A 14,022-nucleotide genomic window follows, 5' to 3' on the forward strand; every position below is an offset into this window, starting at 1 on the left:
ATTATTATTATTATTATTATTATCAATCAATCAGTCAGTCTGTCAATCAATCTTTATTTTATATAGCGCCTTTCATAGTGGACCACCGTCATCACAATTATGATTACTGTTACCCCTTTCTCTTGTTCCCTTCAGCAATATGGATCTATTTGATTATTCCCTACAGTAATATTTCAGGCAGTATGAAAGCAGTAACACACTACAGGGTGTTAAAATATGGGCTAATATCCAAATGCCTAGAGATGTTGTTTGGCAATGCGCTTAAAAAACAGCAAGTGAATTGGATGTCACGTGAATCAGGCAGAATGCTTCTGAAAGTTCCAAGCTGTGTTGGTATGCGCGCATATCTGCACAAGATGGAACATATGTTAGCCAATGAGATTGCTCCCAGTGTTGTTGCTCTTGTGTAAGGTATGGGCACGGTTGCTGTTCAATATGCTGGGGATCTAGGGCTCGCCAACATATTTCTTCACAGGGCTGACACCTTTAAATCATCAAAGCATCAAATTATTTTTTCTTTTCAAAAATCACAGCACAGGCTGTATTTATGTAATGGATACATTACATTTAGACTTCACTTTTGCGGTAAGTTAGCATAACAATATAGTTAAATTGAAAATTTAAATAACTGCTAGATGCCACTTAAAAATGCTTCAAAAATGATTAGTAGCCTTGGCCTCAAAAGAGGACAATGGCAGTTAATGGGTTAATGTGTGATTCATGGCCTTGGCGGTGGAATATGAAAGGTATTAAAATACCATGTTCCGTCAAGCTAGACTCCCATCCCTGACAAATTAGCGTGTCAGCATGAGCACTTCCATATATAAAGAAATGAGACCGAAAGAGGATATGACTGATTTGCACCAATCAGGAAGAAATTCATATGACTGCTAGTCAAGCCATTGCAATACTCCAATAAAGTTAAACATTGTATTTCAAAACTGCTGTTCATAACTTCCAAATAGTGCCACAAATACCAACAAATAAAAATAAGCATGGCGACAGCGAGAGGCTCCTGTTATTGTAATCTGCTTTAACAAAGTCCCGAGGCCTAGTTAAACAGTGTCATGTGTTTGCTGAGGCCTAGCTAAACAGCATCATGTGTTTGCTGGGCCTGGTGTTTGGTGCCTCATTTTCAAATAACATATTGTGTCTTTTGAGTAGTTTAATATATTTTTCAGCTGAACTACCCTTATAAAATGCAGTACTGCTAATGTGCTCAGTACCTATGCTTGATTATTCTGTCCTATGCTTTTATTATGCTAAACATTTATAGGGGCACAAGTTACTCATTTGTAGCTGTATGTTTTTTTTAGTAAGTATTGATCTTTTTTTATTATTTCAGTTATTGATGAGATGCATCAACCTGTTAGGAATCCATATCGATCTAATATCCTATTCATGCATGTTTTGTATAATTCTAAGTCACTGTTTCTGCTCAGACCATTATTCACCAGACTATATAACCATTAACAACTAATTCAGAATTGTTTGTAGTTCTTTAACTTTGACCCACACACAATAGGAACTGCCTGCATGAAATGTCTCAGTTAGTGCATTTGGAAGGTGGCAGGATTTACAGCAGACTACATTGTTCATAGGCATAGACTGCAAGACAGTGGAATGATAGGCATTTCTGAATGGAATGCTCAGGAATCTCAAAAACTGTTCTTTAGGTGTAGAATCATAGAAGAATGGGACTCCTCGGGATAAGGGTAATGTGATCTCTCTTGTATTTTCAAACTGAGCTGTTACACACATGATCATCTGGAATCAAGAGTAACTTTAAAATAGTGTTCTGTTATATTTGTCTTTCAAACGGATCTTAATATCACTTTCACCTCTGAGTCTACATTTGTATGATTTCCAAACTGGCCTGTTCTACCCAGCCGGTGATAATCTTCTGCAATCAATGTATTTTATTTGTGTATACCACCCTGCACCTATCCCTAAATTATTACAGCAAAAAAATTATTGATTACTGATAAGAAAACATACATCCTAAAATAACAACAGAACTATAAGAGCAGGTCATCTTATAGATTATTTATGCATGTAGAATTACTATAGTTTAAGTATTTTACTCACAAGAAGCCTGGTAAATTATTATTATTATTATTATTATTATTATTATTATTATTATTATTATTATTATTATTATTATTATTATTGTCTGGTATTTAGGTCCTATATATAACCAGTCTATATATAAAAGGGTGCAGTTTATATGGGGTGTGTAGCTGTTCTCTGTATATTTAATTGAAATGTTTAGATTATGTTCTTGTTCTGCCTTTTCCATGATGTATTCACGATGCTTGCTAATTCGCTAAGGAAATGACACACTAGAACAGGATGTGCAAGTTTCATCATAGTCAGGGAGGGCTGTAGCACACGCATATTTAAGCGCAAGATACATCTTGTAACAAGCCTCAGATATGTCAACTATTTACACTGTACCAGATCATCACATTTCTTCTTACAGAAAGTACCATTTTCAGCCTTTTTTTAAATGTAGTTATTTATATTTACTTTTGGTGCACAGTGCACACACCATTGCGTTAATCTGGGCTTTATCTATGTAGAACTTACTGTGACCTGTTCATGTTCTCTTAAGTTCTTACACTTTTAACGCACAAATGTTTATTATTATGTTTAGGGATCGTTTTAACAGCCTTCTCTGTGTTGACTTATCCCTAAGCGCAGTTACATCCTCTTACTGTTTGTGTATATATTATTTTTTCAGGCTCCATTAGTGGTGAAAGTGCACAGCTAAAATAAATTGTGGTAGTTGAACTTTTAACAATGCTTAGTACTGTACTGTACCCCCCCCCCCCCCCCCCCCCCCCTCCCCCTGAGTTCCGTGGGGAGACATTTAGTATTCGCCCTCTCGCGATGCTTTTTGAGCGGGGCCTCTCGCGATGCTTGTTGGAGCTGGGCTCTTTCCAAGGTTACTGCCCAAATGCGTGAGTCAACTTCAGAGTTTCGAGCCAAGGGAAACGGAGAGCATGTGTCATTCAGTCCGGAATAACACAGATGCAAGATTCATTTAACGTGTTCGGACATAGCGACAGCGCACTTTTTACAAAAGCAGCAACTTGGTCAAGTACTTCAAGGTTTTCTTTTTCTACCGCTCGGGACAAAGGAGCATGGACGTTGTTTTAAAAGTTGTTACATAGTTTTTCCCTGGAGTATTCAAAGTTAAGCCAACTTCGGCAATTACTTTTTTTAAATTTTTGAAACCAAACCACGTGAGGCACAAATGAACATTTGGAAATGCAGGTCTAGTGTAACTTTGTTTGTCAATATATATATATATATATATATATATATATATATATATATATATATATATATATATAAGATATGTATATATATAATATTAACCCTGTTCGTTTAAGTACTTTACGCCTGTGTTGGTGTATTTCTCTGTTGCTTTTACAGTCAGTAGTGCTAGTCATCGGTACAAGTATAAACCAAATTGCAATTCTTGTTCTATTTATTTTTGAAGAGTTTGACTTGACAGTTGTTTATTTATACTGCCGTTTTACTGGGATAACCACGCAACGTTGTTGCTGATGTAATTTGCACGAGAAGCTCAGAGTAATACAACATAATTGTACATTTAATTTTAAATAATTGGTACCATTTTTGTTTAAAATAAACATTGACATAAGATACGTGGATGGGAGAAGATGGAAAATGCTCTCAAGACTTATTTTATTTTCATTCTTGTTAACGGCTTGATCATGGTTAGTTATTATTACAAAACACGGATAGCATGGGGAACGCTGAAGGATTCATGGAATACAGAACCGCGATCTTTATTTAAACTCTGAGCTAATGCGAGAGAAAAAAAAAAAAAAAAAGAAGAAGAACAGACCACGACAGGATCTGAAACACAGTTTTTTTTGTTTTGTTTGTTTTTTCGGGTGATTTGACTGAAGGAGAATTCTTAGTTAAACGGGCGCCTTGGAATTCTGCAGGATCAGCTCCTGTGGAAATGACATCGTCTGTGGATATATCGTTTAAACGGGCTTTGAAGAAACAGCCATTTGAAAGGACAGAAGAGGTAATTTTATTTGCCTGTAATAAGATATGTTTTATAAACTTCTGAGTCCAGTAAAGAAAGAGGTACCATCATCACACCGGGTGCTGTGTCTGTGGGCTGCATGACCAGTCTTCGTGGCATCTGCATTTGCAAACTTAAGCAACCCCCACTACATCATCAATCATTGAACTCTTCTTTTGTGTCACTGCTTTGTAGTCTTTATGCTAATATATCTATGTTGCTTTGTTTGTTCGCGTCAAGTCTGATGTAGCTGGCTGACCAAAATACAGATTAAGAATTCCCGTCTTTAATTAAATTGCACAACTCTGAGAGCCTGAATGGGATATGCTTATGGGGGTGAGCCTCACCCATGACGCGTTTTGGGCAGCAATCCTAACCAGATTTTGAACTGCAGTTTTTATTTGGCATTCGTTGTAAAACTGTTCTGTATCGAAATTCTGTGCAACCCACGTACGGTAAACTCACCAGTACTGCAACAATATCGCACTGTGTACTCGGGTTTAGCACGCAGTGATGGTTTGTATTCTTTTTTTTTTTTTTCTATATTGGTCGGTCTTTGTACTTCTCATGATTGAAGCTGCACTCAGCTCTAGAGTAATGGGGGCATCTTCTGACAACCGTCCGCATCGGCAAATGTTCTTTTCTTTGCTGCAACTTAGACTGAAAAATAGTTAAGTACTTTTCACAGAGCTTCATGACCGCGCACGTAGTTTTAATAAGATCAGTGGTATGCCGAGCTATGCTTACAGCAGATAGTCGGTATATTACTATATATATATATATATATATATATATATATATATATATATATATATATATATATATAATTATATATATCTTTTTTAGTTTTGGATGCTATATAAATGGCGCGTGTCCCTGTTAGTCGCTTCAGTCACGATGACCACACAGTAGATATGATAGACTTTAATAGAAATGTGTACTAATGAACACACTGCTGACGTGTTGCCACAGTGACGGTTCAGTAAGACCAGCTTTCTGGTTGTGGTGAGTTATTTTTTTAATTTATTTATTTTTCTCTTCCTCGCCATATGTTTTTTTTTTGGGACACACGCTGTTGAAACATGCATATTGTGTCTGGCTTCGAAAGACCAGAGACAAATTAAACCATGCGGTGTGGCCTAGTTAGCAAATGGGAGTTTTTGTTTTGTTTTACTATTTTTCATTCTCGCTTTTTGAAGCCAAAAAAAGTCTGTGTTTAAGATACTGTACTGTATTTGCTAGAGGTAAAATAGGGTTTTTTTTTTCTCGCACCCAAATAAATTATTTAATGTGCTGTGCCATTTTATGATTGATATTGTGTACATTTGTAACAGGTTTTTTATTAGAAGGCATTAAAAAAAAAAAACAATTTTATTCTGCACTATATATTTTTTATTCTCCGTTTCGTTTTCATTCGTCCCAGTGGCTCTTCATACGCTCTGCCTAGTCTGCTTCCCTGACCTGGGTCTCCTGGTTCTTCCCTGTGCTCTCTGTTCCTGTCATGCACAAGTATCCTGCATTGTTATTCTGTAGCTGTGGGGAAGCAGATTTATAGCAGCCTCAAATCTTTTTCTCATACAGGCAACCTACTGTACCACTTAGCAACATTTACTTTGCAGTCTTCATGCTCTGTTTATTCAGTGTTTTGCAGAAGGGTCTCTCAGGTCAATCGTTAGTCACTGCGCTCCTAGTACCTTTCAATCTTAATACATTTTTTTCTTTCTGTTTCAATCTTCTAAATTGACCTGAGTGAGTGTAAACTACATTGGATTGCCATTGGAATTGCAGTGCAGCAATGCTAAACATGCAGTCAGCGCATGGTTTTAGTTTGACACATGAGACATGTTGAATTGACAGCTGGGTGTAGTCTTTACTCTGTCACCTTAATTGATAGCTCATGGATGCATCTGGACTGAAGCTGGACATACTGTTCCAAACAATTAGCTGTTTGTTATACTGGAACCTGCAGTAAAGTACTGAATAGTAGTGAGACTGTTGCACTACAGGACCTTGCACTGAAACAAAATAAACTTGATACTCCATAATGAGGTAATGTTCGGAAACCAGTTTGGGTCGTAGTTGTGCATTGTATTTCTCAGGAGTGTTGCTTCGTGGCCTGCTGTAAGCCATAGTTGGTTTGTTTTGGGTTAAAAATACAAACGTTGTACTCATTTGCAGATGGACACTTGTACACTTCCAGCTGGGCTGATATAGCTCTGGTCTCGATGCAAGTGAACAGTCTTTATTTCAATCTGCTTTTCACTCCTTCTCATTGGCAGATGGAAACGAGGCATGCTGTAACGTTCTCTAACTCTGGTGTAATTGTGTCTTCAAAGGTATTCCTGTGATAAGCTGCTGTAAGGTTATGAAAAACTGTTCTTCCTGAAAATGCATCCACTAGCACAGTATAACACTAAATAATCATTTAGATTGAAGCTGAAGGGGAAGTTCTGCAGATTCTTTCTATTTCAGAGATCTGGGTTCTTTTTAGCCTTGACTATTTATTCCCTCCTAATGTGTGAATCCTAATAAAATAGTCATCGATAATCGAGTCACTTTTGAAACATGTTGGATTGTTTAGTATGCTGACCCTGACAGTATATTCCCCTAACTTTTACCATATGACACGGGGCACATTTAGACAGTATGAAATAATGCCGTGCTGTAAACTGTGTTAAGGTTTGACAGCAATATTGTGGATTTACTGGGTTAATGGTTGTATTGTAATCTGGATGTGATTATCCACATTTAGGTAAATAAAAAGTCAAGGAAGGGTAGACCCCACAATATACAGTACCGTAGAAACTGTGGAGAGTGAAAAAAAAGCAAGCTTATTTCCTATTCTACAAAATACAGTAATAATGAGGACATGATGGTTAGGGATCATGCGCACTGCATTCTGGGCTCTGTTGGAATCTGTTCCCCACAAGCTAAACAATTATTCAAGTCAAGAAACCCTTTATAGAGCCGATGGCAACTTTAAAAAAAATAAAATAAAAAGTGATTTGCACTGTATGAATAGAACACCAGCCTGTTGCTGTGACAAGCTATGTACTTACTTGTTGCCCGGGGTTACAGTAAGACATGTAAATAGTGGTGCTGCATATTGACTGTACAATAGCTTTGTGCACTTGCTGTAGCGTCACTATGGAGCTTTTGCACGCAACTGCAAGACACAGAGATCCTGTTTAGTTACTGCATGTCTAACTGCAGCAGAAATCTTTTTTTGTATCAGTCATCTTCAGAATTGTTATTTTGGAGACAATAATTGCTATGATTGTTTAACTGCTTTTATTTGAAGCCAGTTTAACAATGACTTCAATTTAAGTTATTTGTTGCCTAATGTGAGAAGCTCGTTTTAACTGAATACTGCTACTTGCAATTTTGATTGATGGTGTGTTTTGATATTGATTAAAAGGGAGTGGGAATTGGTTTTCGAATGGAAACTTCAACCCTGATCCTCGGCATTTATTTTGGAATTTGACAAACATTATCTGACTTGCAAGATGGAGAGCAAAAATCAGACAGTAGAACATTATCCTGCTGTAAAAAACAGTGCAGGCTGACATTACTGTTCAGATCGCTTTCTCAGACACCGAGTTCATTTGTGTCACGCATGGAAATGGAGAGTGTTGCCTTGCATCAGTCTCCTATATGTTTCGGTGCAGATTTAATTTGCAAAGTAAAATCGATGGCTGCTAGGTGCAACTGAAGACGGGCTAGTCAGTAAACTAGTGATTTCCGTGTCTCTGCCCAGATAATTTATTACAGTAGGTGAAACTCATACAGACATGCAATATCAGAATGACACATCTCTGGATCAAGTTTGAACAAGGAAGGAGCCTGAGGAATCTGTTTGGATTCTGCCATAACAGACACTAGCTGACAGGTTTAGATGTTTACAGGGTGTATTTTTTTTTTTTTTTTTTTTTTTTTTTAAATTGAGCTGTGTTTTATTGTATTTGATGTAAAATAATTTTCTGAATAATGATCATTTTTCTCAGATACAGTAGTTAAGCCCTTCTGTCTGTTATCCAGTATATTGTGCTTTTCTTGCATTCAGTTCTACAGTAGTATGCACTTTTAGGCACTCTTCACCGGTAGCATTATTTAAAAGCTGAAATGTTTGAGCTGCCATGTGGTGCAGTATTTACAAGGAAGGGTCATGCTGATCTGACAAGCCTGGAATGTATTATAATGTTAACTCCTACAAAATACCAACTATTACAGAATTTGGCTAACAAATGTGAACAGGTTGTAGCAGTACTTATAGAAAGCATGTGCTGCAGCACTAGCCATAGTGTCCTTCCCGACGCTTCATGCAGGTCATCATAATGATAACGTTTAGCGCTGCAAGTAGTGTGCAGCCATGCTTAATTTGGCATTGTTTTTATGGCTCCATTGATCACGTCAGTCACTTCTTAATCAAATATTGAATTTTCTAGCACCGTTTACACCCACTCCGAGAGAAGAATTACTGGCGATTTCGGCCACTGTTTGTTGTTGACATCACTATGGTAACCTTGACTGAGTTCAGACTTTTCTAATTTTGTTGTTTTGTAGTAGCAGCCAGGTGTGGGGGAAAATATATATATATATATATATATATATATATATATATATATATATATATATATATATTATATATATATATATATATGTAATTAAGTAAAAGTATCCTTCTAGAAAACGACTTGAGTAAAAATACAAGTGTCATATCTTAAAAGCACTCGGGGATCAGATGTAAACAGTAGCCGCCCTTAAATTCTACCCATGGAAATCCGCCTGAAAAAAAAAAAAAGAAACCCTGTCCTGCTTGATAGAGGAACATCTCCCTTCTTATTGTACACTCAATCTGAATGCAGCCTGTCAGTGTCTACTTCCTAGCTGTCCTTTACTGTATCTTTTTAAATTGAGACTAGCAGATATTCACAAGCTGTAAAGCAAACGGATGCAGACTGACATTCAATAACTTTATTGCAACGGATCACTAGCAACACTGTTCTCTGACAGTACTTTTAATACATTTTATGAACCCAAAAACACAAGTACCAATAACACATTTAAAAAAAAAAAAAGTAGCCTAATAGTAAATACTGATATTTAGCTAGCTGTACAAGTATGCACTCAAATCCTATTAAAAATAATAATAATAATAAAAAACTATAACAAACACTTCACAAAACATGCAAGTAGAATATTTTAATTAAATACGGTACTGTAATAAATTATTTATGCCACAACTGGAAGTAGCCTACAGGGCCCTAAAGAGTCTGATGTTCAGCAAGAAATAATAGTTTTTCATAAAATCAGGATAAAACTATTAGAAAAACGTAATTTTTATATTGTGTGTAACGCACCCATATTCTAATAGCATCTGAGCCTTCGGTGCGGGCATGTAACTGCAAGAAGCGGGCATTACCACACGATTACGCCCGCTTCTTCGGACTCAAATGTTTAATTTAAATCTCAATTCAGGAATTTAAATTTTAGTTTCAACCTTTATCCATAAATAAAACACAGTTCATGAAATAATTCTAGTTGTCAAATGTAAAAATGTTAAATCCTGTTTTTTAACTGCTTGTAGATTCCAGTTACTCTTTTAAACTACTACTGCATCCTCCGTAGCTCAACGTTGTGTTTGTTGATTGGTTATTTTAATCATCTGAACGGTCCCTGGTTAGGCATCAACATACCATGTCATCGTCAGAGCAAGCTTTATCCAGTCAGAATCCTGGCCAGCACAAAAGTCGGGGTGCGTTTGCAGAGAGAATTCTGTGCAGATTCTGCAGAATCTGACCAATTCTTAGAAGACCATTGGCTAAATTGGTCAGATTCTGCACAGATCTCCCTGAACTCACCTTCTGTGTGTTGAAAGATTGAGTAACGAGGTGCTTCTGGGAAATGTAGTGGAGTAAAAAGTACAATAGTTTCTAAACAAACGTACTTGAGTAAAAACACATGTATCCCAAAATAAATACTTGAGTAGTGTAATTAAGTATTTCTACTTCATTATTTTACACCCCTGGTGACAGCATAGTGCTGCAGGAACAGTGAAGTTTCTGTGTTCAGTAATCGGGGAATGAGCTGCAGTGTTTTACTAAAAAAAAAAAAATGAAATGGCAAATTAATATTTACTTCCCATTAATTGTTGAGAATGATGATCATTTAGAGTATACTGTAAAAGAATGAACACAGACCTGCATGTACAGTGCCCTATGTTTCTGATGTTTGATGACTAATGCAGAGGAATGTGCTTTATATGTAAAATATTTTAGGAATGCTAGTTAGTTATTTCAGATGCCTACCCTGGGGGATTAATGTATCGTTAAGAACTGTGCTGGCCATTGTACTGTGATGCCGAATATGAGTTCGTCTCTAATGCTTCCTGTTAAAAACAATGAGCGATTTCAGTGACTAAGTAATAACTAAACAAAAACACAATGCTTTACATAAGTGTTAGTCTTGGTTTTTATTGTACTACAGAGATTTAGAGAACCAAGTTGTTTGTAATCCTTTCTTCAAAAAGGTTTTCCCTTTGTATGTAGGCTCTGTTTCTGTTAATTTGTGATCCATTCCACGTATTGTATAACTGTGAGCTTCGAAGGCAATCAGAGTTAAATTTGACCGTAAATAAAATCTATTAACAACCCAACTGAGTTATAAAACATGATTTAAAGTTATCTTCTGTATGTATGACCTTTCTGTAAAGTCATGCTGCAGTTGGAATTGTACAGTAGCTTGCAGATAGAACGGGTGACACATACTGTATTGTATAAATAGAGGGAATTCATCTTTTCCAAACTGATCACATGCCCCGCCTGCCTGCCCAGTATGAGGAGAACAGAGTGACTGTGTAAACAGGATGACCCAGGAAGTTTGCTGACCTGTCAAACAGAAGCCTGTGTTGACTGAGCCGTCCTGCTGCTGCTTCTTCTACAGTAATGGTAAGAGCAGACCGGAGACATTGCCCTTAATCACCAGCCATTGAACTGTGCAGTTTAAGAGACTGAACAGAGGAAGCCGCATCTTTTATCACATTTCGTTAACGAGTTGACACGGAAATAGTGTGTTGTTCCAGATGTTCTCTGAACTTCTCTTCCTGTGCAGTATGATCATGACCATGGCTGAATTCCTCCCTGTAACACATCTTTACATTCCTGTAGTGAAGTGATACAGTGATAGGGATCAGAGTGAATGTTTGGAATGCCAGAGCAGGCTGGGGTGGAAGAAGCAGGGTAGAAATGGTCCTGATCTGTGTAGACCTGCAGACATCCCTTATGACACAGTCGGAAGATTTGCAAACAAAACCTGTGGGATTGCACACATTACCTGGAGTTATCATGACTGTAGATATAGAAAGACATTTCCTCTGTGATTTTAAGGCAGCTATTGTAATGGTAAGTGTTATGCAGTCATGGTAGTCTAGCTCTCATTAATCTAAAATGTGCCAAACTTTTCAGAGAAAGCTAAACATCAACCCGGCATAGCTTTACAGTACTGGACATCTAATTGGCAGTGAGGCCCAATGGTGAGCTAAAACCTTGTAAAAATGTACTGTATGCAACTCTGAAGTGACTAGAATGATTTCTTTGTATTCATGTGGAACATTTCTCTGTTATGGACAGCGTGAGAACATTTTGAATTACAGCAGCTAGACTGAGGGCTGCTGTTGGAGATAGTGGAGTAAATCTTTGCAAGTGTAGGTTTGCACTTATTGGAAAATGGAACAGATATCATTCATAGTTCCTCCTGAACAATCCGACTTGTGTAAATGACAGTGGAGCCTCTTTGCAGTAGGGCGTGCTGGGGTTCACTCATTGGAGGGAGAAATCAGATCCCTGTCATTAGCCAACTCCTTTCATCTACTGTGGCTTTAATTGAATTCAACAAACAGTTAGGCCTGTATTCATTTGCAACACCCCCTGATTAAATGAAATAAACTCCACAGTACTGGCAGTGATCATATACATTTCTGATAACAGTTAAAGGCATCTGAAAGGCCTTAAGTGGTAAGGGAGCCAAGCTCCAGTCTACACTGCAGCAACTGTACCATTAGAAATGCCTGACTGAGTGAGTGTATTTGATAGAAACCTTAACTGGGCCAATGGTGGGTACAGTAGCTTTACTGCTTCTATAGAACTGTTCTAGTTTAAGGATCCAAAATAGGCATTGTTAAATTCAATGACATATATATATATATATATATATATATATATATATATATATATATATATATATATATATATACACACACACACACACACACACACACACACACACACATTATATTATATATATATATATGTGTGTGTGTGTATATATATATATATATTAATTATATCGATTCTTAAAATTGTTAAGATTTACAGTATGCGTAAAACTCATTGTTTTCCTACAAAAAGCTGTATACTTTTTATATACAATGTGTGTCTTATATATTTGTTGGCGGTTAACCCTACTGTAGGCACTGTAGCAGTCTGACTGCAAGTTGATTCTGTACAGCCGTTCAGCAACTGTTTCAAATGTTCTGGTTTTGTTTTTAAGTCAGTTTTAAAATGAGATAATTGACAGAAAAATATGCTGTAGCTTAAATCTAAAATCTAGTGCACGTCCAGCAGCCTGTCGTTTTCCTTTGAGACTTTTGTTGCAGAGGCTAGTTTCTGCTTTGCATTCAGCTTCCAGTTCATTTGCATTTGTCATTATAAAAGCAGACCTGGTGTACAGGTTTAAAAATAACTCGGACGACAGACCACACAGTCGTTTGTTATTTTCTGACTTATAATTTTTTTGGATAATAAACAGATATGAAGAGCGTGCAGTAATTTGTTCCATATTTAGAGCCTGCAATTCATTTGAATGAACAGGCATCACAACAAGGGTAGGCCTATACAATAGTTTTTGGTAAAGACTGACCACAGTATAAATACAGAGTTGAGAAACGGTCAGTATTTCGTTAATGAAAACCAACCCATCATCCTTTAGAAGCTGAATTTAGCGTTTGCTCTAATTAGGTGAAAGCTTGCTTCCCCTTTTCAGATCATACCAAATAGGCGTTTTATTTTCTATTACTTCTAGATTTGGCTTGCATGTTAAAAGTAATTCTGCTAATTACACTATCGTTTCTTATTCTTCTTGCGAGGCGTTGTGTGCCTTTCTGGGGTTTATTTAAGGTGTTTAAAGTTGTATTTAGGTACTATTAGTAGTAGAGTGTTCAGGTTTGAAGCCTTTTTAACCTTTTTGTCTTTCTTTCTTTCTGTGAATGCTTAGGAAACTTAACATTTTCCGGCGACACTGATCTTTGTATTATATATTTGTTGTACAGGAGTAATCTAAATCTCTTCATTCCTGTCTTTCGGTGATACTAGCATGTATAGTTTTAAACAGCGTTTGGAATATAAATGTATTGTTCGGAAACTAATTGCAGAAGACTAATTCTCTCTCTCTCTAAGAATAAAGGAATTTACAGTAAACCTAGTGCAGTGAAGTATAGAAATAAATATCATCTGCTGTGTCAGTCAATTCAAATTCCTTAAGCTTTATATATGTTCTTCATTGTCAAACTGTATAGTACGGTATCTTGAAAAACGCCCAGGTGAAAAGTGAATGCCAATAACTCTTTACAGTACAGTAAAAGTACTGCACAAGTTTTCACCTGCTGCATGCATGTTCATGTTGCATGCATGTTAATATGTATGCATGTTAATATGCATGTTCGTGCTGTATTTGTCCGAAACAGTTGCTGTTTTTGTTTCTGCTGTGATCTAAACTATGTGTTTTCTGTTTGTTTAGTGGGGCATTCAGCAGTTTCTGTATCGTGTTTAATGCAGGATCAGTTCCCTTATAAAGCAGGAAATGAACGCCTGTCCACCAACCATATGTGTTTGTTTTGTGATCTTAGGAAAACAGGGATTTTTTTTTTCTTGTTTGAATGCAGTTTGTAGTTTTTCCAT

General features: G+C 36.8%; 1 protein-coding gene across 7 annotated transcripts in view; it reads left to right on the forward strand.

The window, feature by feature from the left end:
- Positions 1 to 3,398: 3,398 nt before the first annotated feature.
- LOC121296772 (rap guanine nucleotide exchange factor 6-like) overlaps positions 3,399 to 14,022 on the forward strand; it is a 72,565-nt gene continuing 61,941 nt past the window's right edge. For 4 of the 7 annotated variants that reach the window (XM_041222542.1, XM_041222547.1, XM_041222543.1 and 1 more), the window contains exon 1: positions 3,399 to 4,069. In XM_041222542.1, the coding sequence (XP_041078476.1) occupies positions 4,001 to 4,069 (69 nt within the window). In that variant the 5' untranslated portion in view covers positions 3,399 to 4,000. The remainder of the gene's footprint in view (positions 4,070 to 14,022) is intronic. The other 3 variants (XM_041222545.1, XM_041222546.1, XM_041222548.1) reach the window with 2 other exon arrangements.

The sequence above is a fragment of the Polyodon spathula genome, chromosome 22, assembly GCF_017654505.1.
Source record: "Polyodon spathula isolate WHYD16114869_AA chromosome 22, ASM1765450v1, whole genome shotgun sequence".
NCBI classification, from domain to species: domain Eukaryota; kingdom Metazoa; phylum Chordata; class Actinopteri; order Acipenseriformes; family Polyodontidae; genus Polyodon; species Polyodon spathula.